This window comes from Micropterus dolomieu, linkage group LG10 (assembly GCF_021292245.1).
Source record: "Micropterus dolomieu isolate WLL.071019.BEF.003 ecotype Adirondacks linkage group LG10, ASM2129224v1, whole genome shotgun sequence".
Classification (NCBI taxonomy): domain Eukaryota; kingdom Metazoa; phylum Chordata; class Actinopteri; order Centrarchiformes; family Centrarchidae; genus Micropterus; species Micropterus dolomieu.
The window spans coordinates 26445620-26472672 of NC_060159.1; the positions used below are offsets into that span (position 1 = coordinate 26445620).

Genomic DNA, 27053 nt, shown 5'->3' on the forward strand with positions numbered 1-27053 from the left:
CCAAAACACTAAGAAAACCTAAATCTTTCCTAAACCCAAAACCAAAAGGTAAAGAAAAGACAAAGCTCTAAAACTAGGCTTCTAAGTCCAAAAACAGGAGAAAACGGTGCAAACAAAAGAAAGGGCTTCTCACTCCTACTCACTGCTAGTAGCTGACACAATATAGCTACGACAAAGGAAATTGCTTCATAGCAACAAAAATGGCAAAGCCAACAAAACCAGGTTGTCATAAGACAATCAGAAGGACCACGATAAACTACTTACAATCTAAGTTGAATATAGTCACAACCGTTCACTATGTACAATAAACACAGACATAACACACAGTCCTCAGGCAGGTTGGGAATGGCAGAGAGAGGGGCAGAGTTCCTGTCAGTAGGGCTTAAGATGGCTGCTGTCATCCAGGTGCCCAATCAGGAGGCTCCAATCAGCTCAACCAGACCAATCCAGTGTGTCCACCTGTTCTCCAGTACCTGCATACACTCACACACACACTCTAATGGAGGAGAACAGCTGACAGTGCCGGGAGAGATAAACAAACAACAAAATATGACCCCAAGGTCATAACAACATCCCAAAGAGTTTCAGATTATTTTCAGAAGAGAGAAAAGAAGCCAGAAAATATTCACAGTTAAAAAGATGGAATCAGAAAATTTGGACGTTTTTTTTCTTTTAATAAAATGACTAAAAATGATTAATCGAATATCAAAATAGTTGCCTATTAATTTAATAGTAGACAACCAATCGTTTAATCAACAACTCGTTGCAGCTCTAGTCCAAGAACTTAAACGAAGAGGGCTCCTCATTCTTCAAAGGACATCTACGAGACAGATGCTGTTATAAGAGCAGCGTAACTCCTGGAAGGAATCGGGAAGTGCGCAGCGAGTGTTTGATTGTCCGAGCGGCAGAAAGTGACGGTGAACGCGAGCAGAGGAAAATATTCTCTGGCAGTAAATGTACTGTGTCGGTTACTGTAAGTCAGCTTCTAAAGAACGAGAAAAGTCTGTTTGTTGTTTCCCCACCTGCTGGAAAAGTGAAGCCGGTTAGCGCTAAGTTAGATAACATCTCCCCTCCCCTTCAGACTGCGCAGCTGAGCAGGAAGCAGGCTGCTTCTTTAGCCGCTATGCAACGTAACATCACCCCAGTTTATAGAAAGTAGCTGTATTTTATTACTGCCTACTTGCCCAATGTTGAGAACATCAGGTACAAACTGAGAGTAAACTGGTGCAGCTCTGTCTTGTACACATCCTAAATTATTTTTCAGGTTTCAGATGAGTCTGAAAAAGTGGTTGTTAGGAAAAAAAAGCACATTGGTGACTGTAGAGGAGCAAAGTTAAAGCAAGTTGGTGATGCAAACTAGTCCTTTATAAGCTAAAGAGGAGACGTTTCCTTTTGGATTTTAATGTGCAAATAAAATGCACCTCAGAAGGGAGGAGGTTTCTCATGTTCCCTATTTTTTTTACATTATTTTAATGTCTAAACAGATAAATATCAAAAGCTGTAAAATGAAGACCCAACAGGTAAACATGAACAATCGTATCTATAATTATTCTAAACTAAAAGTTTCTGCATGGCTCGAAGGCAGAAGGATGAAGGATGATTTGGATGAAGCAACCAGTTCCCTGGAGCTTGTCTCATTTACCTGTAAATAACAAACAATAAATTCACTGGTTACGACTATTAATGTATTTTTATGTAAAAGTATCCATACATTTTGAAAGCTAAGCAGAACTTTATTTTTATTTTTTTTATCTATAAAGAAATGTCCCAAAAGGTGGTTTAAGTCTTCTAATCAGGGTGATCTCATATTCAGGCCACTGCAATGAGTTTCAGTACAGAGTAATGTTTAGCGTCGGCGTGACGTCGGGTAGCCGACAGTTAAATTACTGAACACTGACTCTTAATCTTCATTTCCAGCCGAGAGTGATTGACAGGCCTGGGAATTAGCATGTTATTGTAAATTGGAAATATAAAAGAGCTGTGTTGAGTTGAAGTGTTTTGTGTGTGTGTGTGTGTGTGTGTGTGTGTGTGTGTGTGTGTGTCCTTCAGGTTCCCAGGAAGTCTAAGCTGGCCGTCCACAGGAACGTGAGGGATGATGAAGGATTTATTATCAGACACTTTGCAGGAGCCGTGTGCTACGAGACGGTGCGTTCAACAAATCACAGAAGCCGTCTTTAAAAATAATGTCACGTAAAGTTATTTATTTGTCTTCCTTTGATCACTGGACTGCAGAAAACAAATGAGGTTTATATTCTGATAGATAAGCTCAAAAAAAATCTCATTGAAACACTATTGTTGCACTGTTTCTTACAAAGAATGTAAAAGAGGAAATGGAGCTGAAACAAGCAGTGCAGCTTCCCTGGAGTCTGAAAACATGTATTTATGTTTGACAATGTCCCGTTCTCAGACCAAGTTCGTGGAGAAGAACAACGACGCCCTGCACATGTCTCTGGAGTGTCTGGTCAGTGAGTCCAAGGACCGCTTCGTCCGCGAACTCTTTGAAAACTCCAACAACAGCAAGGATATGAAGCAGAAGGCGGGAAAACTCGGCTTCATCAGCGTCGGCAACAAGTTTAAGGTGAGAAGGAACGAACCTGGGGGCTGAGTTTAAGGTGGAATTAATACAATAAGTTATATGGGTATTGGTTTTTAATCGACCTTTAATTGGAGTGACCTGTATCCTCCAGTTTACGCCATTCAAATGTTTTTTAGTTTTTCAATAGACTACGCATGGCACGTCAATCAGGGATGGGCATTTCAAGCAAAAACACTGGCTGGGCGATACGGCCAAAAATGTTATCACGATAGAAACATTTCATATCATTCGATATCGATAATTATTAAGTTTAAAGTTTTAAGTTTAAAGGCTGATTTTTGATCCTGAGTGAATTGTTTGATTAAACTTTTCTTTATGGTCATAATGTGACAAACACTCGATGCCAAACAGTAGATCTCTTAACAAATCTGAGGTAGAACCTTCAAAACTATTATTATTTAATTATTAATAAATCTCTTCAACAAAATAAATATTTTAATTGAAAAATGAATTTATTTGTGATTCAAATGAATTAAACCAAATATTTGTGGACGGTATATTTATAACATTTATTATATTGTTATTGAGGAAAATCATATTGCAATAATTTATCATTATTGTTTTATTGCCCGGCCCTACAAAGAGCGAACAAAAAGAGAAAATGGCTCATGATTTGTGGTTTGCTGCCGATATTATGGAGAGAGCTATGAGAAGGGAAAGAGTTTTTAGGGACCGCAGTAACCCGCTAGAAATATAAAACAATAGCTGCGTTTCGACCAAAGGAACTTGACCCCGGAACTAGGAACCTTCGGAGGAACTCACTGCGTTTCCACCGGCGGGACCAGTTCTGCTTGAGGGTAGTACTTTCCGTAAGTACAGGTACTTTGCGGGGGGGGGCTTGCCTTGCAGTGAAATTCTGAACGGGCGAGTAGAAGCTACTGGCTTTAACTGGAGAATGTCTGGTGTTTTTCTACGACTGCTCCTCTCTTTTCCACCGTTGTTTGCAAACCAATAAATCACAATCAACAGTCAGAGAGCCACAGGAGTCTCCGCCTGAGATCGTACGTCGGCCAATTAAAATGCTTTGCTCGGAAACAGCAGCTGTTGTTAAATTTGTAACAAACTTTATCGGTCGGTTTCGTTTACCCAAGGAAGCTATCCTGAGACTGACAGATGAATTGGCTGAAGCACTGAGCCCTGCCTCGCCCCGTTGTAGGATATTTCCTCTTAAATCTTGTACCATGTTCTTGGATCTTTTCTCTATATCTTTGACGCTGTTTACTGCCAAGTCGAGCATTTCTTTTTGTTCCTACACTCTCCGCTGACTTTTCCAAGTAAAACGTCTTTATAACTATTATACTGCTTCAACAAACACATTTTTTTTTGGTTGGATGCGCCTACTCAGTCTGCCATTTTTGTTTGTTTTGACAAGTGTCTTATTTTACCCAGAATTCATTGCAGTGCAGTCCTGCTTAAGATAGTCAGGGTCCTCAGAGCTTTGTGCAGCGGTCTGATTTAGATGTCTGAAGTCTGACCATCTACTACATCTAAGCCACAGTCAAAGTCTTTTTCTTTTTGTGAAACCCGCCCCTGGACACGACATTAGTCCCAGCATTTTTTAGATTTGTTATAATTGAATGACTATTTGAAAATTTGAAAATCGGGACCCATGCCTAATCAGTCACTGTGACATCCAGGGGGGATGCTGGTCTGAAAGCGTGGCAGTTATCCCCACTGGAATGATTTATTTTGCGTCTCTCCCCTCTCTATGATAACGGCCTTTTTGCCCGCCTTAGATGTGGTTGGACGCACAAAGTAGTTTGTTTGGTGCATACCCCTGCCAGCCCGGGCAAACGTTCTTCTTAATATATGAAACCACCGACATACATTTTAGATATATTAGCATTTATTGAGACCCCGACGTCTTGGTATGTTTGGAGAGAGAAGTTAGGAGTTTTGTGAGATATGTCTGACGCCGGCAACACTCTCTTGAACTCAACAAAAAACCTTTTAAACCTCTTGAATTAGATTTCAGTGCCAAACAGTCGTTGCTACACCAAACTGGAAGAATGTATTGAGACGCAAGTATTTAGTCTGAGTCCTGTGTCAGATGTCCTTGTTAGTTTTTGTCATATTTAATCCACTGTATTCTATATTTTTAAATCAAGTTTTAGCTGACTAAAAGTCTGGGTATTTTAGTCTAGTTTTAGCCATTTTACCCGTCAATTTAGTCTTTATTTAACTCATCTCATATAGAGATAAAATGTTGTCAGCTTTGGTCTCATTTTTATTGCAAAGGAGACATTAACGTGCCTCAGTTCCCGGTGGTTAGCCTGGATATGCCGCTTCAACTTCGTAGTGTTTTTTCCAGAAATCTTTCAACCACATTGCCGTCCGATATAATTAGGCACTTCGCCTAATTGGGACCAAATATTTAAGCGCCTCTTTGCCTTTAGCGCATCCTCCACAGTAACGTTATCCTCGCGCACCAGGCGTCGTCCCGGTCGGCCAGGAGGAAAGAAATACCTCTGAATGAACAAACTGTTCAAGTGAAAATTTCTCCTCATTATACTGACAAAAGGAGAGTTTTCATTTTATGGATTACATTTTAGTTTCGTCATTTTTCGTCAACAATATTGCACGTTACGAGTAGTCAGTCAGTGTTTAAGTACATTGTCGCCGTCTCGTCATCGTCTCGTTTTAGTCGGGTCATAGACGAATATATTTCGTTTAGTTTTGTCTGACGAAAGCAACACTAGCTGGGCGCAGGCAATTTAAAAGTCCTTACTGCCACTGGCTCTTCTGCTCTGATGGAGACATGCTGTGTGTAATAACATTAGTTACTTCACTTTATTAAAGGCTTTGATTAAAGATGTGATTCAGACTTCACCCCTTGAGCTCTGGCCTCATTGTTCTGTCTGTCGAGGCTCCGCTTTGAGCCTCAGGGTGGCTGATGTGCGGAGATCCTCTAACGAAATGCTGCCGGCACCTCGAGTTTAGGATCAGTTTGTACAAAGAAAGTTACAGACCACAAATTCTATTAAAAAGTGCCGGCCTGCATGAGATACTTCTATGTGCAAGAAAAACAAAACACAAGCGAACAAACAAGAGACCAAAATAGACTACAGGACACAAAGTACCTGCAGTACTCCTGCCAAAACTGTACCGATCACACCAACTTATCAAAGTATCACAGTTAGTGTGACAATGATTTATGCAGGCTAAGAACAAACAGGCCACCTTAAACTTCAGAATGAGGCTGTCTGCGTTAGGGTTTGGGTATCCTTTACCAGTACCCTTAAAGTGATACCGATACCAACAGAGTACTTCATTCAATACCTTGCATAAAATGCCACCTGTTGAAGCCGTAGTAGTTGATTGGTAGAAGCAAGGAGATCTATTTTAATTTTTTCTTGTTTCAAATAACTGTTACATAAAAAGTATTGTGTCAGATCCTCCTCATCCTAATTAGTTCATGAGTGAAATAGTTTAGTCACCAAATAAGTTGTGGGAAACGAATTTAAGGTGTTTTTTGATACATGTGTTGAAAGTAAACAACGGAAATTTATTTTGTTAACTTTTGATCAATAAACTGAATTGAAAGATCCCCGCGAGTGTTTTTTCCTTCAGTGGTGAGTCGCAAACGAGTCTGTTTAAACACGTCACTAAACTCCACCAAAGACTGACAAACGGAGGAAAAGAGAGGCTGCACGTCCAGCCGATCAAACCAACCTGTGGAAAAAACCCCAACTAGTTACGTCAGAGAAGTGCACTTTTCTCTGAGTGTATTTAAAGAACAAAGAGAGCAGCTTCTTTGTCAGCTGTAGTTACGGAGGGAGTTTTTTTTTTTTTTTTTACTCTCCTGCACTGTGACTCATCCAGCTCAGCATCTCACCTTGATGTGTGCTCGGATGTGTCACCTAACCAAAGGCAAGGTGAGCCAAACACCACAGCGCTCGGCTCCACTCACTCAAAAAAGCCCATAACCCGAGGGAATGACGGTGTCCGGTACATCTGCGGGCAGCGGGGGGAATGTTTTATTGAATTCACAGGAACTCAGGGTGTCTTTCATCTACCGACACTATTTTCCTTTCATGCGTACGGAGACGTGATTTATATTCGTGCTACATTGCAGATTCTTACAGAAACCGTACGGCCGCCGTCCATCAGTGACGTGTTAGAGCTCGCATCCAACTTAGGATTCTCCATTCATAAAACCACACTGCATTGTGAACAACTTTCCTAAGGTTATTATCTTTTATATGACTGTAGGAGGACTGCAGGAGAGCGAATGTAAGGAAGTGTGAGGGGAGCTGGCGTTTAGCGAATGAGTCCTGCCAGATTTCGAATCGAGGGCGTTTGCTGCTACATGGCGTGCATCCTAAGAGTAGGACACTTAGATTTTTTTTCCTGATACGTAAACAAAAGCATCAAACGCTAAAATATGGTCTGCACACGGGTGGCACTGGGAAACACTGATCAGTTTGCAGTCAGGGTGGATCTGGACTCAGTAGATTGAGCTCTTATTACCTTTGAGCTCTGTTACCTATAGTGTTTTCCTAAAGCCCCACCGGTCTCTCTCCTCCTCTGTCCTAGGTCCCTCTCTCTCTCGCAGAGCCATGATTAAGGTCAGGAACAGAGCTTTTGGCGGGGTGGGTTGGGGTGACAATGAGCGGTGATAAATCTGAGTTAGTCGAGGTGACTGGAGACACTGCCTTCTGGCTGGAACAAAGTGAGCCATGGAGGGAGTGCAGGTTTTCATTATAACCAGACAGCGTACCTTTGTCTCAATTTCAGGGATCAAAAACGTCATAACAAGGGTGTCTTATTCCAAAGGCTCATCCAGACACGGCTGAGAAGTCGACCTTTAATTTAACTGATTGTGAAAGACAAAACCGGTGCGTCCTCTGCGGCTGAGCACCCTCAAGATTCACTGCGCGATGGACCATCGCCTGAACTAGTCATATTTATGAAACGATATAGTTTAATCACATGAACAGGACGCATGGAAAAGCCACAAGAGGATGTAAATAATATGATAAGCCAATGACTTTATTTATATTGCCCAATACATAGTTACAGTTACAGACGAGCGCTTTGCAGATCATCCAAGGAAGGTTAAAATCAAGGGGGGGGGGGGGGGTTCTGGACTTGGTTGAAGATACCAAGGCTACATTAAAACGACTGAAAACGCACATGGAGTGGCCGTTCGGGTACGCTGGGCATGCGCGCGCCGGTTTAAACATGAAGCAGATGGTCTGTTCCGTTAGTTACAGAAGATTTGGCGGGAGAATAAAGTGCTGCAGACGAAGAACCGCACCAGATATTTCTTTTGCATGGACCAACAATGAGCTGGGACTGTGGTTACAACATCGGCCGAATGACACGGATATGATCATGAAGGCTAATTAGCTGTTGTGTTGTCTGGACAAACGAGGACACCGCTGTTATGCTAATAAATTAAATTAAATCACCGTTTGTTGCATGGCTTCGCTCTTCTGTTCTTCCCTTATTGACCCCAGTTAGTATACATTTATGTACATTTACATATATTTACATTCACATAACGCAGATGCTCTCCATGTCCACAGTCACTTTAAAAGAATGAGCTTGAATAATGCATCACCATCACTACAAGTTAGCAATAACGAGGAGAAGTCGAAGGTCAAGAATGTGGCGACCAGGGAACGACACTTAAGTTTGGAATATTAGTGTTTCATCAGTAATGAAAGGGTCTGATGAGTAAAGCATTTTGTTTGTTTAGTTTGTAATTCTGCTTTTATTAAAAGTGCTTTTTCTTAAGTTGGCAAAGACTAATCAGTATCAGAAACCCCGCCCAACTCCTTGGGACACCAAGCTGGCTCAAACGTTACGCTGGTAGAAAGTGAGTCAAATGTAAAGAATGAATGCGTTGTGACCCACGACAGCCTGCAGAGTAAGAGGATTCTTGCTAATGCATACCAAATAACACCAGGCTTTTCTTTACAAAAGCTTATCAGGGAACATGATTTGTACGCTCTCGGTCCTAACTTGTCCTCCTCAGCAGCATCTTCAGCTACAAAACTGTGAGGTTCCAGACCAGTAAAACAATAACCCGATACCTGCAAGTGCAGAGAGGACTTAAATATTGGCCGCAATGCTTGGCTTTCCATACCTATTGACCCCGCCGGTGGAGTTATGCATCATTACAGATCAGGAGATTTCGACCTTTACTTATTCATGCATGTGTTTGACTTCATATCTGATCTGCAGCTGAGAGCGAACCGAAGACTGTCTGAGAGAAAGTAGATCATATCTGGTAGAGAAACCGCAAAGAAAGAGAGATGCCAAAGACCCATAGAGGGAAAATGCTAAAACTACACTGTTTGGTATTTGGTGTTTATATTATATCGTGATGTTAGTGATAAATCCCCACATTAAAAATACCGGGGGGGGGGGGGCTCACTTTGAGGTGTATCACTATTTATAGGGGTGCGACCAGAAGCTCAGCGCACAAGATCGAGACGAGATATTAACACTATGTTTAAGAAATCTCTACATTATTATCACATGAAAGTGTTGAGCATTAAATACAAATTTCCTATAAGTCAGTGTAGCTCTCACTCATCCCTGCTGAGTTGGCGCACATGCAGTCATGATTTACTCCTATTTTTTTGTCTTTGTTTGGGGAAGTTAATCTCTTTAAAATGTGCGTGTGGCACCTTTTCACCTTAATTATAAATTAATTAATTTTTATTCGGTTTGAATCTCCTGAACTTTAATAGCTCCTGTGTTCACGTTCAAAACCTTGTCCTGAATAAAGTCAGAATAATCGTGCTTCAGTTTTTGGATGTTCACGTTGCAAAGCTCCACCCGTTAGTTACCGCTCGGTCACGGCGCGAGAATGGGTTCACCTCAGTGCTATCGTGGCGTACACCGGTGTCGCATCAGCTGGGCGGAGTTGATTAGCTCTGCAAGTCGTCGTTATCAGTTACTAATTTGCTTTCCACTGAGGGAGAAAAGTGATGTGTGGCGTTCGAAACGTGTAGTAAAAGTTTTGGGGATGTGCGCGTCTGGCTGCGGTGTGGATTGGACGCAGACGTATACGTTTGCTTTAAATCAGCCAAATCCTGGAGAAAGTCTGAGAATGGAGGAAAAACTGTCTTTATCAGGATAAACTTGAGACATGTTGCATTTTCTTTTCCCCCACTTTGATATTGGGTGTACGCTTTATTTCTATTGCTTGAAAGCATAATTAGCTATTTATAAAGTCATAACTTTTGTTTTTATCTTATATTTTCTCAATGAAAATGTGTCCTGTAATCCCATGTGGGATGTTTGGCACAATTTCTACTTGTTCAGCCCGTTGAGGTTTTACACAAGCTTAGACTTCGATCTGCATTCCTTTTGATCAGATAGTTAAACAAATATGTGTCTTCCTCTTCTTTCTCCTGCAGACCCAGCTGAATATCCTCCTGGAGAAGCTCCGCAGCACGGTCAGTGTTTTCTACTTCTTTTTCTTCCTTTACACAGCTGCAGTAAAGTAAAATCAGCTTTCCTCTGTGGCACAGCTCCGTACATCTCATGACAGGCGAACACCCACAGTTTCTATTTCCCTGAGACGGAGACGCAGAGGATCGTGTCCAGAGTGTGATGGATGTCATGAATTTCTGATTCGTCTTTGTGGCTCCTGCTGTTAGTGTAATGATTTCTGTTTCTCTCTCTGCCTCTGTACTCTTGTTTCTGTCTCTTTTCCCTCGCTCCATGCATCCCATCTTCACTCCACCAGGGCTCCAGTTTCGTCCGCTGCATTAAGCCAAACCTGAAGATGGTCAGCCACCAGTTTGAAGGAGCTCAGATTCTCTCTCAGCTGCAGTGCTCCGGTCAGTGCGATTTTCTATGAACAAAGCTTTATGCTTTACCTGAATCAGGAATTCTCACCCGTCTTAACTGAGAAGTTTACCTCATAGACACCCTGATGTCGCGATTATTACCCTGGATCATCTCACCCTTTTCAATTTTTCCCCCTAGATGATGTTATTAGATGTTATTCTCTTATATATTTGCTAAATTATGAGGTAGTATGTCTAGTAGAATAACATTTCATCTCCTCTGGTGACATCTTCAGATGATAATATGGAAGAGTTTTTATCCAGCTGATCAAAGCTAAGGTTATTAGTGTGTGCAGAGAAGAAGAGAGAAGGAATATCTGCCTCATTTCTGCATTTTGTTACAGTGATTTAAAGAACAGGAGTGTTTGTACTTTTGATGAAGGCGCCTTTTTGCAGTACATATTATAATTTTCAGCACACGAACACACACGTGCACACAGGCTTAAAAACATCCTGGGATTGTAGGTTTTTGCCCTCAGAAACAATTCCTGGATAAAACTCAATTCCCAGTATTCAAACTGCAATTGCGGCTTCTTTCATCAGTCTTTGAAAAAGTGAGATGTTTAGTTAGATAGGAGAGTAGAGAAGTTAAAACCTTCATGATTCAACAGTTAAAAAGGGGAGAAGAGGAGGCCAGAGAGCGGCATATAATCTATAAACTCTTAATTTTACAGCATTAAACAAAAGTACCGCAACCATTAAAATGTAGCACACATACCTCAGAGTACTAAAGTCACAACAGCCAAAGTCCGGATTAGTTACACAAAACATTGACAAAACAATCTCAACCCGAGGTCTACATGCTGATTGAGTTTACTCAGTTGTCACAGATAAAAATGTTCATGTTCATTCGAGTTTTTTTCAGGTAAGATTTAAAGATGATGCCGCATCCAGAGACTTAAAAAGCAGAAATGACCGACTTAGTTTATAGATCGTATCGATAAAACTTAAACTCCTGAAGATGTTAGAAAAGCAAAATAAAGTTAGCGTTAATTGGATGCTCAAACCAAATCCCCACAAATGTTAGTTCACACACCGCTGTTTTCACGGATGGCTAGTAAATAAATTCTGTGTCTTTTGAAGTCCTTGGCTGCCCTTATTTCCTGTGTGCTGTCTTATTTGCTGTCTTAATCTTACTTTGTGACTTTAACCCCAATTTCTTAAACTTTCGCCTATTCCCCAAACCAAGCCTGCGACGCTCCCCTCCCTCCCGCCAGGTTAGGAAGAAAAGAAATGATGAGCTTGGGTTTAATATCCTCAGAGAGTCTGAGTTTTGCTTTCATCCACACAAACGCAGCGATGCCCTGTTCAGATACTGCACCCCGGGAAGCGCTCTATCAGTTTTATTGGACTGGAAATCGGAAACGGTGATAGTTTGGATTAGACGGGGGAGGCCTCTGTGTACCAACATGACGGGGTTAGATCCAAAACGGGATGTTCAGCGACCAAGAAGCAGGCCTAATCCTAGATAATGAAAACCGGCGATCGTAAAGGGGGAGTAGGTAACCTCAGGTGTTGGTTGACAAGATGATCCTTTTTCTTTTATTAAAGATATTGCATAATAAACATGTGCTGCCATCCATAAGGGATATTTGTGTTCGCCTTCACATGAACACCAGCAAAAAAAAAAAGGATATATATTTATAAAGAACTTAAACTGTGCGCCTGCAGTCTGATTCTCCACTGATGTTCCTGATTAGTTTCTCATGTGAGGATTAAGTTTTAAATCACCGTTGTTGTTTTAAATAAGGATGAATAGAAATATATCTACTATACGGAGTAAAGATCAGCAGAATACCGACTGTAATTTGGTAACTAACCACCCACAGTGCTATATGATCTTCTAAATCAGTCATCAATCATTTGAGCAAAACATTCTTTGGTCCCAGTTTCATAAGAGATTATTTACCGCTTCTTTCAGATTTGTATAATCTTAAACAGAATTTATTACATTTTTTTTTTTTGACTGATGGCCGGACAAAATAAGCGTTACAAAGACGTCCCCCTTCGGTTTAAGTGCTGAATTGAATGTTCGAGTATGAGAGTTAAATTGATAATGAAAATGACGCGTTGAAGTGCCGGTGTACATCACTGTAAGCTTGTTCAACCAGAAATCGTAAGTTTACTTGTAGTAATTCGGAGTTGTAGAGAACCAGGTGCACAGATTTTTAGCCACACTAGCAGAACAGGTCTGAGGATGTCAGTCTGTTGGTCGATCCTCCACTTTGACACAGACTGAAATATCTCAACAACTTTTGGATGGATTGCAATGAAAGTTTGTTTAGGCGGTCGTGGTTGGACGAATCCATCCTATCCTAATCTATCCTTCATAAATCCTGACAACTGTTCGATGGATTAATGGCCATGAAATTTGCCACAAATATTCCAGGTCTCTAGAGGTCAAAGTGCCACTAGCAGGTCAAAGTTTTCACTTATTCTGTTAAATATCTCAATCTGATCGATAGGCATGAAAGTTTGTAAAGACTTTCATGGATCCCAGGGGAGATAATCTGATGACTTTCCCCTAAAGACTCCTCCTCTAGCTCCTTAACAGCCATTAAATGAGTTGCCATGAAATCTGGTACAGGCAGTAATTGAATGAACTGTATTAACGTTGGGTATCGTCTGCTTTTTAATCATGTCAAGAATTATATATATGTGTGTCCACTTGCCTCAGCTGCACTTTGTATTATGTGCTAATTAAGACAACTTTTACACTCTAAACTAAGATGGTAAACACTATAGCATGATAGCATTGTCACTGTGCGCATGTTAGCATGCTGATTTTAGCATTTAGCTCATTTACCTAATGTTGTACAGAGCCACTAACATGACTGTACTCTCTTTTACAATAAGTACGCAGCAGAATTATTTGAGTCTGTAGGCAAATTACTGAAAACTATAGAATGCGACCAGGATTAAATGATCATATAATGAAATGGCATGTATTTTGAGGATTTAGTGTAACAATCAACAGCTGTTTTGTCACAGTGACACCAACTCGTATCATATCAGCACTAGAACTGAAAAACGTCATTAAATAAAATCCACCCTTTGTCCCCAAATCTGAATGTTTGTGAAAGGAAATCATGACCAAAACAACGACAGCAAGACCCAGTTAGTTTCACATAAAGCTCTGACACTCATTCTGAGAAATAAATATGTTAATCTGGGAACCTTAAGAAAGCAAATGCAAGTACAAAAAGAAGTTTTCCATAATGTTTGCATCCTGAGAAAGGGCTGGATCTTCTGACCAGAGCGACCTTGAGCCTATTCTTTTGGGGCAGAAAGCACAGACAGGCTTAGACGGCTTAGCTAAATCAGTGACATATTGAAGCTGTGTAATACCTTGTAAGTTAGAAGTAGGACTTAATAAGCAGTGGGTGATTTTTACAGGGAGCCAGTGGAGGGAGACTAACGCTGGGATAAAATGTTCAGGAACTCCGGTTCACGTGACCACTTGGCTTGAGTTGATTATTTCTAGCAGTGAAGCTTCAGGTTTGTTTTGTTTTTCAAATCAAAAGCACAGATCTGGTTTAAATGCCTGCCCCCCCCAAGGGCTCCGAGGTGAACGTACACAACTTTAGCAAATTGCCTTGATGTAATTATTGAGGAACAGATCTCTAGTAAGGGCGACACGAAGATTATCCTTTGGGAAACTGTGCAGCAATTACAAATGGAGGTCTGGTATGAGTAATGTGCAGCTCGGGGCCTAAAGTCAGGGTTTCAGCTTTATCTGAATGCCCAAGAGGAAATTTATATTATCAGGCGTGTACGGCTGAGATAGTTGCATTGTTGCTTTCCACTTTTCTTCTACACAGAATTGGCAGCACAAACAGTATTTTTAGCCATGCTGTGGCTGTGTGAATGGCAGTGTTCGGTCTGTCAGCTGGTGTCGCTCTGTTGGTGGAAAACACAAAAAGCTGTCTGGGGATGAAATGACACGAGACGAGAGGGTGAATTCACATGACTCTGGTTGGATCCTTATTTTTCCATCCAGCTGTGTCGGTGTGTTTACAAAGTTTTACTTAGATTTAGTCGCTTAGCTTTGGCTGCCGAGTTGTTTTTTAATATACAAGTATCAGTAGGTGGAGACATTGGACACCAGTGTTGAGCAACACACATTTACTTTAAATGCATCTACACCACATTTTAAGTTCACAGACCGTAAAACTTTTTTCTCTTACATTGCATTTTTTCATGTAGCTGATGATTTTATCCCAAGCAACTTACAATTAAGTTAACTAAGTATGTCAGAGGTCGCACGCCTCTGGAGCAACGAGGGGTTAAGTGTCGCAGTGGGGAACTGAACCCAAAGGCATGTGTCTTATCCACTGCTCCATCACCACCACTTGAATTGAATTGAAAAGTTAAATTGTCGGCCAGTAAAACGCCCCCTTGTTCATTTCACTGCTACAGCCCTACTTGTTCAGGCATGGTCGTTAGCTCACGGTGGCTAATGTTAGCTAAATTGCCTTCTGGAAATTGCCTCTTGTTGCCACCGTTGCCAAGTCTGACAACATCAGCACATAATATGCAAAAGCTAAAATTACTGTTATGGTCTTATGCACTTTTGGTAATGATACAATTAATGCTAACTGTGATATTCAGTAGAATTGGCGTTATGCTAACATGCTACGGCTTAATGAAGCGGCCGGCTTGCCTGTAAAGTTGGATTTTGAGTCGTGCTCTCTGATGCCAGAAATATCAGCTGTGTTTAACGATTACATAATTCTTCAAAACTGAATATACTTAATGTTGTGCAGGGGAGGGAGGCAAAATAGTTTAAAAACACTTCATGGCTAAGGACTTTGGTTTTGAAGTAACTTAATGACAGATACAAACTCTGCTGCTAGTGTGGTTCATTTACACTGAATGCTAATTAGCAGCGTCTGTGCTATGAAAGAGGTCTGAAAATGAGTCCTTTGATATACTCTTTCAAAACAAAATGAGATGACTAACAATGCTTCAAAGAGGCCAAATTATCCACGTTTACAGGGGGTCTCTGCGAACAGATTATTATTATGTGTCAAGGGCAACAGTCTGGAAAGTCATGACAACATAAACACGACGGTACTGACAAAAAGAGAAAAGGTGAGAGCTCACAGGGCTGACGGAGGATGCTGATGCAGCCTTAGAAGTCCGTGTTGCTGTTTTGATGTTGTTATTTCAAAGTCCTTTTTTCTAAGATGCATTATTGGATCTGTAGTACTTAGGATCACGGTTGATTGTTGGGTAAATAAGGGAATGTTTGAAGTTTTAATACAGTTTCCAGAATGAGGCAGTGATCACGTTCTCCCCGTGTATGCGTGGGTTCCCCCCACCGTCCAAACACATGCAGGTTAATCGGTTACTCTGATGGCCCTTAGGTGTGAGTGCGAGTGGTTGTTCGTTTTTCTGTGCCTTCTGATGGATTGGCGACATGTTCAGGGCGTACCCCGCCTCTCGCTCTAGGACAGCGGGGATTGGCTCCAGCACCCCGCAACCTCGCACGGATAACATATAGATGACTGATAAACATGTTTCTAGACATGCGCCAACAGCAGGCCAAAATTTTCAGTTATCTGGTGAAATATCTCAACATCTACTAGATGTATTGGCACATAAAAATGTTTTCCAGATAGAGCTGCTACGCTTAATCGATTAGTTGTCAACTATTAAATTAATCGCCAACTATTTTGATAATCGGTGAATCGTTTGGACTAATTTTTTCCGCTTTTTAAATACAAATATTTTCTGTTTTCTATGACGGTAAACTACGCCTACACATGCGCACTGACGCCCCAGGGTTCGGGTTACACTTTATTTATTATTATTATTATTTGTATTCTCTTTACACGTTTATTTACAACATTAAACGCTGAAATGTTGAACGCTGAGCACCCCCATATCGCCAAAACGGCGTGATCCTCGTTTCACCGCGAAGCTCCGACTGTGTGAATAACAGTCGAATCAGGCTCCGCCCATCGAAGCATCAAATCTTTGACTATTAGGCGTCAGCCCTAAAAATGTGTGGACACATGTTGGATGGACTGCCATGAAATGTCCCCTCAAGATAAATATTTACTTTGGTGATCCTCTGACATTTTATCTGCTGCCGTCATCAGGTGAAAATTCGGCCAAAACGTTTGTGACCAAATATCTGCTTAAAGGAACGACACTCCCAACAGCCTCAGCTGTACCGCTGTCAAATGTTAATATGTACAGGATGTTAATACAGTTCTCAAATATTAAATATCGACAAAATTTAGATTTTACATCAGGAACCATCTGAATAAAAAATAAATTTATACGAGTATGAATCTGACTAAATGCCAGATTTTGATACTCGGTGAAGGTTTGATACCCAACCTTAGTTTTAGAAGAATCTGTCTGAACTCTGAAGGAACTTCCTGTCCAGTAATTTCCCCCCCTTCCTCCCTGCTTCCATAGGTATGGTGTCGGTGCTGGACCTGATGCAGGGCGGCTTCCCCTCCAGGGCTCCCTTCCACGAACTCTACAACATGTACCAGAAGTACATGCCCCCCAAACTCACCCGCCTCGACCCGCGTCTCTTCTGCAAGGTCAGTTCTCCAAGCCCCGATCCAAGCTTTTATTACCATTTTAATGCGGCCACATGTCCGTGTTTATCAATGTCCTGCGTGTTTGTGTTGCAGGCTTTATTCAAAGCTCTGGGACTGAATGAGAATGACTACAAGTTTGGCCTGACCAGAGTGTTTTTCCGGCCCGGGAAGGTGAGACGTTTTGAAAACCTGCTCTTCCCCCCCCCCCCTCCCCCCCATTGCACTAGCTAATAATATAGGTTTTGTTTTCCCTAAAGAAAGACAATAGATTCAGAGGGAAAGCGCATTAGTCATTTTGGCTGCTGAGGTGAGTCAAGATGAGATTTTTTTTCGAACAAACCAGTGCCAACATATGGGGTTTTTATTTCTCTAGTGGATAAATAATTCATCACATTTGGGTTAGGCGTGTGGTTTCCAGGAGGCCTTTGTGAAAGTGTTTGTTGCAGAGGACCTTGGTACACACTGTGCAGGACAAACTGCAAGTCTGACACTGTAGATTTAGCTCGGAGGGATAAATAAAAAATACATATGTCCTCTGTTGCCTGAACTCGGATGCTTTCATTACTCTTTACATCCCTGTGGAAGCGTCAGGGATCAGATTTTTTTTGGACATAACATCACATGGTACTTGTAAATAATTGTTTAAACCTGCAGAGATGGCTGGGGTTTACAGCTGCAGCACGGCGGAAAAGTATATTTTAGGCTTTAGGTAACCGAAAGCCCGGCACTCATAATCCACGTTGTCAGAAATCAAACTTGGACGCTGTTTCATTGTTAAGGCGGCAGCAGCAGCAGCAGCACTCTCAAGGTCTGGAAGTTAGAGGTTTCCAGAGGACATGATCACAACACAAGAGATGCCAGCTACACTGTCAGGGAGTAGCTCTCAGCTTTCAAATCAAGCGCAGTAAGTGTTAGAAAGCATTCAGCAGCACTGCCATGAGCTTTGACCTTGTTATAAAAGATGCATGGATGAAGAAGAGAAAACGGAGTTCACTGTAGCTTAGATAAATATATACAGTACGTTTACGCTTCGGGCCACGCTTTAGTGAAATATGAAATGGATTCTCACAGGCTGCAGATATTAATATTACAAGATGTTGACAGTAGTGTCTGAAATATATCTGTGTTGTGCAGAAGCGGGGTTTAGCAATATGATGATGCACATTGAGAAAAGTTGTCAACCACCAGAATTACAGATGTACAGGATCTGGTCGTTTTTTAAGCCCAGCAGCAGCAAAGTCTCATATTTGAGAAGTTTGAACCAGAGAATGTTTTTATTATTTATTATCAAAATCTCTTCTAATCATTGCTGATCGTGACACAGAATTACGTATTCCCTCACTCTTAACACATATGCGCGTGCTGTTCGTGTCGTATCCACCTACCTCATGTTCAAAAGTTGTAGAGCACCCCCATTTTTCTAGTTTGTATTTTAATATAAGTAGGTTCAGGTCCAGTGAAAAACCTTAAATGGTACAAAAGTAAGTAGCAAACTGCCAAAGTGAAAAACAACGGTTACATTTTCAGAGATAATTAGAATGATTAACAGTTAAATGAAGGACTTTTGTTCATTATTTCACTGTAGGATCAACCGATGACCTGCTGTTCTGCCTTCCTTCGTTTATATTATATATAATTTTGTCCAAATAAAGCTTCTGAGGGTGTATTAACAGGCTGTTCCAAGGTGTTTACTGTAGAAATGTGTTTCAAGGCTTCATTTACTTCCACTGCTGCAGAATAATCAAAGAAGGTAAAGACACAGTTTAGGTTAGCAAAACTGACAAAATGTAAATTTCAGAGAGATACAGTTTTCAGGCATCAAGTAATGAGTTAACAACTTCAAGTTATTCTGCAGCAGTGCAAGAAAACGGAGCCTTGAAACACATTTCTAGAGTAAACACCTTGGAACAGCCTGTTAATCCACCCTCAGAGGCCTTATTTGTTTAATAATATTATATAATGTTGATGAAGGAAGACAGACCAGTTAGTCATCGGTTGATCCTACATAACTCATTTAATGGTTAATTTTATATCTGTTTTGGTAACGTAAATGTTGTTTTTTTAATTTTAGCAGCTTACTTTTACAAGTGTTCTAAAACTTTTGACCAGTAATGTCCATTAAATACCGCACCTGCTTGCTCTCTACAAATGTTTCTGTTTGTTTTTTATATATGTGTAGCAGTTTACGTCTGTTTTGCTGAGCTTGTCGTTCTGTTAATTTATGCTCATTCTGTGTATGCACATTAAGAACAATGTGAAACCGGAGTCGGGTTCCTTGTATGTGTACACATACCTGGCAATAAAAGTGATTCTGACTCATGTTAGATTTTAGTGCAAATACTTTTAAAGTACTTGTGCTTCGCAAACGTCATCGATCTGGTGTTTCATTAACATTGTTTAGTGTTTCCGGCTGACAGGGCAGGAGCGCAGCTCTGACCCTGTACCTCTCTCCGCTGTTCAGTTTGCAGAGTTTGACCAGATTATGAAGTCGGACCCGGACCACCTGGCAGAGCTGGTGAAGAAGGTCAACAAGTGGCTCATCCACAGCCGCTGGAAGAAGGTCCAGTGGTGCGCGCTGTCCGTCATCAAATGTAAGCAGCATCTGTTCTGGTCCGCGGTGATGGAGCTACTTGTGTGCATTAATAATGTTTAGTAAGTCATATATAAAAAAACAAAAACGTTTAGGTGACGGCGTACCATCTCTACGGTGGAGAATGTGCTGTGACTGCCTGGCTCTTTGGCGTTGCGGTCAAGTTGCATGTTTAGTACCCTGTAGACCCGGGTTCGGATCCGGGGGCTACAGTTTAGTTCCAAAATACTTCAACCGCTCATCCGGGGTCAGGTTGTGGGGGCAGCAGCTCCAGCAGGGGGTCACGCCACATTGACCAGCTCTGACTGGGGGGGTCCTGACGATTTTCCAGGCTAGTTTGGACATATAATCTCTCCACCTAGTCCTGGGTCTTCCCCCGAGGCCTCCTCTCAACTGGCTCCACTCAGAGTTCCTCTCACTTGACTCAGCTTCTCACCCTATCTCTAAAGGAGAGGCCTGACACCCTCCTGAGAAAACCCATTTCAGTCGCTTGTACCCTCGATCTAGGTCTTTTGGTTCGGTCTTCATGACCACAGGTGTAGGAACGAAGGAAAGTTGACTGGACAGAGCTCCAATCCTATAGTTTGATTTATTGGCATGTATTTGATCAGAGTAGTCACCATTTTGTGTGTTTCTAATAATAGATGGGACACTATATACCAGCATTCACATGGACTGAGTAAAGCAGCTATCGGCCATGTCTGGATTAAGGTTTTATTCAGTTTAAGCTGTTTGGATGCAGTTCTGTTATGCAGTGACTGGGTGCCAACAGAATGTTTTACTGATGGGAATGTGGAGATCTGTGTTGATCCAGGACTAACTGAAAAATACCGCCTGCTATCTGAGCTATTATACCTTGTGATGTCATCTGAATACTTATATATTCACAATTAGTGTGACCTGATGTGAAGAGAAGTCGCCACGCGTCAGATGACAACAAGATGACATAATGTTTCTAGGGGCAGCATCACTTGTGGAAGCTTCAACGTCACAATGAATTATGCAAAGGAAAAAAGTTGTGAACAAGCCACGCTTTGAGCCTCGCTACAAGCTGCAGACATCTCATCTGAGAAACAGCTGCCCTCGTCTGTAAGTGGACGTTGTTATGGAAATTCTTGGGAGCGGGTCAGGTAAACTCAGGATGTCTTACAGAGCCTTGTTTATTGAAGTCCAACCGAGGAGACTGGCGGCAGCAACACAGAGTGCAGACGCAATTTAGTTCCAAATCTAATCTGAAGAATCCCTCTTGGTCCACAATATTTACCTCTCAGCTTTCCCCTCAGTGTCTCTGGTCTGTCCCTGCAAGGTCACCTTTAACTGGCCTAAATCTGAGCAGCCAATCTTTCGGATGTTGGACACTAATGCATTACCTAAGTCACGACGGGATCTGAAGGTCGCATGCATTGCATTCTCATACCGGAGACGGTGTAAAACGAAGCGAAGATGATCTCAACCTTGGGGTTACGTAGGAGATGGATCACAGAGGGGCGTCTTTATGAAGGCAGCAGCTGCGGCAGACAGTCGCACACTGTTACCTTACTTTAGCTCAGCAAATTACCTTTACATGACCTGTGGAAACCTGGGATATTACCCCGAATAAAGGAAATATCCCTTCACTGATATTAAACTCTGGGTTGGGAATGAATTCTTACCCCGGGGGCCATATTGCATTTGCTCTTATGAACCAGTGTTACGAAAACAGAGCTGAGCTGGAAGGCAAAGCTCTCCATCTACCGGTCAACTTTCGTTCTTACCCTCAACTATGGAAATGAAGGCTGGGTCACGATCGTGAGTTCATGCGGCCGTGGCTGGCTTCTCCCTTAGAGACGGCGTGAGAAGCCAAGTCACGTGTGAGGAAGGAGGAGGGCGCAGTCGCTAGCAGCTATGTACAGCGTGTCAACCGCCACCATTTAGAAAATAGATGGACTAACTTCAATGCATCAGTTTTCTAAAAACACACGGCTCCGTTTCAGTGTGTTTGACAGAGAGAGAGCTATAGTACGTAGCGGTCAGCGTTGATCTTGTGTCGTGTCGCCACAAATAAATCAATGATTGGGAAACACTGCAGTGTGGTGCAGATTCTAGAGACTTTTTTTATGTCATCTTAGCTCCTACAGGGAGTTAGTTAAAATCGCCTTAACATCGGCGCGTGAAAAACCAATCGCTGATCGTCCCTTTAATAGTCGATAAGCGATCCAGTTGAAACAACCTTAAGCCACACTGACTTCTGTCAAATAGGGGTGGGAATCGGAGGGCTGCGATTCGATTATGAAACCATTATCGATCATTTTTTCTATACAGGATCCCTGGATAATTACCAAGCTCCTAATTAGCTTAAAAGCACTAGTTTGCATCCCTAATTCACTTTAGTAACCTCAGCTCCATGGTCCATCATTTCTTTAACACCCAGTCAGTCGTCAGACTCCTCTGAACACTGAAAAATAATAATCAGGATGCGCACACCAGTTTAGTCTCAGCTTGTGCCTGATGTTCTCAACACTTCACTAGTAGTTTAGTTACAAATGACATACAGCTTTGTTACTAATTTAGCTAACGTTACTTAAATAAATAAATATTTTTAGCACCTTTCACGGGACCCAAGGACGCGTTACACATTGTTACAGTGACAGAACAACAAAAAGTCATTCGGGATTGAATGCCTTGGTAAAGAGCTGGGTTGTTAGTAGATCTCTGAAAGTGTCTTCGACAGGGAGCATTTCTGTGGGGATGAGTTCCAGGCTGTGACGCTGAAGGATCTGTCCCCTAAAGTCTGGTGTGGGGGACGGAGAGTAAGCCCTTGTACAGAGGACATGTTAGCTAGCGCTCTTTCTTTTATACAGTCTATGCCTATGTGCCGAATACAGGCTGCGCTCCACAGACGGTCCGGGCGCCGCACTTCCGCGAGTCCCGCCTTTTTTGCGTTCCGTCAACATTACTTTATCAATTAGCGTTTAAATAATCGATTTTTAGACATTTGTTAATCGATTCATAATCTTCCTCGTCCGCATCGCGATGCATCTAAGAATCGATTATTTCTCCCACCCCTAGTTTCAAAGGACACAGAGGATTTTTTTCAGTGACCTTCACAATGTGACAAGAAGATGTAGAGCACGGTTTTCCACAGCGTATCATGTTGGAGGCGTGCCACCTCCTCTCCACTACAGTCAGAAGAAGTTATTACACTTTCTAAGAAATAAATTAAGTTTCAGTGTAAAATAAGCAGAAATGCAAATTCACACAGCAAACGTAGTATCAAACGAGTGAGAACGTAGTTTTAGACCATCGTCTAGTGACTCTAAATGATCTCAAGACGACATGTTTTGGGATCTATCTGATCGAGCAGCAGGTGACGGTGATGGATTGGGGGGGGGGGGAAAGAAAACCTTGATACAAGCGGCTCGTTCAGTCACGCTGCAGGTTAGACACCAAGCTGAAGGTAGTTTGATGATCAGCAGCAGGACACACGCTAACCCCCCGAGTCTGAGTCTGCATGGATTTGGTTTAGTTTATAAATGAATAGCTAACAGCAGGACAGCTCTATGTTGTTCAAACTGAGAGGAAACCCCATAGAGAAGACAGTTTTGTTTGATATAAGAGCTAAGCAGCTGTCGTTACCTGGTTCCCAGAAGTCTCAGTACGAGTAACTTAAAGAAACCATGTCATGTTGATGACCCTGAAACCGGGTTGCAAATTTATGCATCGCTTTTCTTTTGCTCGCTCTCCCTATCGCAGCTTTCAGTGCATTTGCTCCTTATCGCTCTCAGTTTTGTCCAGGCAGTCATGTTGGAAATCGGATCATGCAAACAAGTGATGGATCAGTATGCACAGATGGCTCTCAAAAAAAATACCCAAGGGCCTCGTGGATGGAGCAGGGTACAACAGCAAAACAAACCATGGGCGGTGTAATCTGCAGCAGAGAGACTGTGCAGCAGAGACAGACTGCTGTTAATAATGTGGGGTTGAGCTCCTGGAGGAGGGGGATATCTGTCTGCTTTCTTATGTTTATCACTGCAGTGTCTGAGGAGAGTTCATGTCAGTCACTGCAGGCTGCTATCATAACACCTCTCTCTCTCTCTGTGTCTGTCTTAATCGCTCTTTCTTCCCTAGTAGTTTCTCTCCTTCTGTCTCGGTTTGTCCACCCCTCTCTTTCTCTATTAGTCTCTGCAGATCTCTCTCTCTCTAACTGTCCTTATCTCCACCTCCAGCTCTTTGTTGTCGTTATCGATCTAATTGAAAACTAGCTTTATTGGCAGGAACTGAACCGAAGCAGGTATTGCCGAAGCATATCATCATATCCCATTAAAAATAAATGCATTCGTCCGATCCGCAAGGTTCATAATGTCGCAGCAGCAGTCGTAAAGGCAGTCGAAAATATTCAGTCTGTGTTCAGTAAATCCAGAGCTATTAATTCAGTTCTGTTATCGTTGGAGTAGAAGTTCTTAACAAAATTAAATTTATTTGGCTGCAGACAGTGATGTTATCGATATCTGTCTCTATTTATCTTTCACCCTTCATCTCTCCGGCGCTCCCTCTTTTTTTCCCCCTCCTCTCTCCCTCTAATTTTCTCACTTCAATTCAATTTGAACTCGCTTCACTGGCGCGACAGAAAAAAGCATCTATGTTGCCAAAGACCTGGGAAAAGGCTGAAATGATGAATGGTGCTTTTTGTTTTGTAAAGAGATCAAGAAATCCTGCAAACGTCACAGAATGTAAAACTGTATGAAATTCACTATATTCATTACAAATTAAAGCCAAGTCAAATTTATTTCTAAAGCACATTTAAAACAACTTGAGCTGACCAAAGAACTTTACAAACAAAGGCAGAAGAAAGCTTGAATATATGCAGGTGCTTTGTTGAAGGACTCGGTAGAGGGGGCAGTTTGTTCTGCAGACTGAGAGGGCACAGGACGCCAAAGCACGAGGGACGACCAGAAATGACTGATCAGCCGACCTGAGTGCCTCAGATGGCGTATAAGGGGTTAAAAGGTCAGATAGATAAGAGGGAGCCAATCCATGAAGTGCTCAGTAGACAAAATGGCAAGGTTTTAAAATGAACTCCATAACGGACAGGGATCGAGTGGAGGGAGGAAAGTACGGTGGGAAAATGCTCACGCTTGCAGGAACCGGCTATCTGAACATACTGCAGAGTGAAGACTGACCTAGTCAAGGGAAACAAAAGCGCTGATAACTTTTTCAAAAACTTGGAATAAGAGGTGTTTTACTTTAGATAAGGCACGTGAGTAAAAACCCGTGGAGTTTATCTGTTTGTAAAACTTCTGAGGGTTTTCACAGAGGACAACAGCGGGACGAGCTTCCCTCACAGACGGCTGGTGTCCAAGGAAGGTCAGAATCGGGGGCAAGTGGACGGTGAAGGTTGTGGGTGCTTGAAGGCGCTTCGCCTCTCATCCAAGGGGCTTATCAGTTCTGACTGTCTGGCAGGGAATCCCAGCCACTTAACCTCTGCGGGGTCGTCATCAAGGTGATCGAGCTGAAAGGACAGCGTTACAGGTTAAGTAGGATAAGTGGTGTCTTAGCCCTCCTCCTCCGTTCAGCGACTGGTCTTTCTATTCTGGTGTAAATGGCCTGATTCACACCTCTTTCTAACCGCCCGTCCTCCCGGTCCAAAATATGTAAATGGTTGTCATTGAAAGAGTGTCCCTTATCCTTCAAATGTAGGTAAATGGCTAAGTCTTGACCTGAGGCGTTGGCCCCAGTGCAGTTGCCCTCGACTTGAACCTTTCTTGGATAACCGTGACCTGGATGACTGAAAGCTGGTGGCTTCTGTGTAGAAGTTTGTAAACTTATTCTGAGTAGTTAATATTTACATTCTGTACTTGGAGAAAGAAACAGGGGTCCCTCCTGGAGCTGTGCTTGGAGGGGCAGCTCACAGGAGAGCGTCAGGCTTATGGAGCCTGGTCTGGCTTATTCCTGATTAAGGCTGGGTTTCCATTATCTTTGGTACCGACTAATCAAAAAGAGTTCTTTTGGTGTCCCTTATACCCACCGGTGCTCCTACAGGGGGGGGAATAAATCATTTAACAAGGAACAAATATACCGTGGGTAAGGTGAAGTCCAATGTTACTCACTCAGATGAATTGTTGATGATGATGCCTTCCACAGGTCGTCGACCATTTGTTGGCATAACCCTACTTTTCTTCACCTACTTTGATCACGTGGTTCGTGATTCAGATCCAGATCTGGCCACGTTTAGACTTTAGTCTTTGCGCAGTATGACTCTGCGAACTCGGGTATCGTACCGAGACCGTGTGACAGTCAGAAGTGATTCTTTTCAGCTACAAACACACATTTGATTTCCGGCGTGGTCGCGCAGAATGTAGTGCAAAACAAGTTCTTAACGCTCTTTTCTCTCTCTCTTGCAGTGAAGAACAAGATTTTGTACCGGACCGGCGCCTGTATCAAAATGCAGAAGACGGTCCGGATGTGGCTGTGCAGGAAGAAGCACAAGCCTCGGTGGGTGTCCTGTCGTCCTCCTCCTTCTTCTTACCTCCAGCTCTTTCCTCTTCTCCTCTTTATTCATCTAAACTCTCTCCCTTTCACAGTTCTTCATCCCTCTCTGCTTTATTTTCTTTACTTTACTTATCCACCTCCTCTTTTACTTTCATTTCTTTCCAGCCACCAAATTCTCTCGCTTGTCTCCAAATTTCGCCTCTTCTTCTTCCCGACCCTCTTTCCTTTCTGCTTCTGTTCTCGCTCCTTTTTTTTAAGTTTTTTTTTTCTTTCCACCTTCTCTTTTCTTGTCTCCTTTCCTTCACCCTCTCTTCCCGCCCCCTGCTTCTTTTCTCCACCTTTCTTTTTCTTTACGCCATATTTCTTTTCTCTTATCTTTCTCCCTCTCCCCCGATCCTCTTTTCTCATTAACATCCTCATTTCAACCTGACCCCCCCCCCCCCCAGGTTTCTTTTCACGCTTCCTTCCCTTCTTCATTACATTCATCTCTTTATATCTCTCTTCCGTCCTCCAGTTCCTCCCTAAACCCCCTGCTCTTCATCTTTCTCTTCTTCTTCTTCATTATCTGCCACTTTCACAGCTCAGCAGTGTCATTCTGCCTGACGCGCACGCCCGCCAACACGTACAGCTCCGCTTACTACCTCTGATATTTGACGATAAAAACCAGAGCAGGGGCAGGTGGGAGGAAAGAGGGAGTGTGCGAAGAAGAAGAAGAAGGGTTTTTTTCCCCTCTGCAGGGGGTTATTGTCTGATCTGGCAACCTGCTGGTCTGTGCTAACAGGCTGTGTGATTGTGTTTGGGTGTGCGGCTGATGAGGTGGACTGTGTGATTGGGGGGGCGTATTAATGACTGGGGCGGAGATTTAATTAAGACGACATTGGTGACAAACATGAAATTAGTTTTATTTTTATTACTTTAGTCCTGTTGACTTTATTTAATTTTATTTAAATTCCTAAACGAGACGCTATGCATGTTACATTCATTTAAAATTTGAATAGTTTTATATTTAATTATATAATAAATGT

The 27053-nt window shown here is 42.3% G+C and overlaps 1 protein-coding gene across 2 annotated transcripts in view; it reads left to right on the forward strand.

Annotated features, from left to right (window-relative positions):
• The window catches only part of myo6a (myosin VIa), a 173263-nt gene that overhangs the window by 99516 nt on the left and 46694 nt on the right, over positions 1-27053 (forward strand). For both annotated transcript variants that reach the window (XM_046060244.1, XM_046060243.1), the window contains exons 17-24: positions 2050-2145; positions 2408-2578; positions 9973-10011; positions 10305-10398; positions 16840-16970; positions 17064-17141; positions 19432-19561; positions 25941-26031. In XM_046060244.1, the coding sequence (XP_045916200.1) occupies positions 2050-2145; positions 2408-2578; positions 9973-10011; positions 10305-10398; positions 16840-16970; positions 17064-17141; positions 19432-19561; positions 25941-26031 (830 nt within the window). The remainder of the gene's footprint in view (positions 1-2049; positions 2146-2407; positions 2579-9972; positions 10012-10304; positions 10399-16839; positions 16971-17063; positions 17142-19431; positions 19562-25940; positions 26032-27053) is intronic.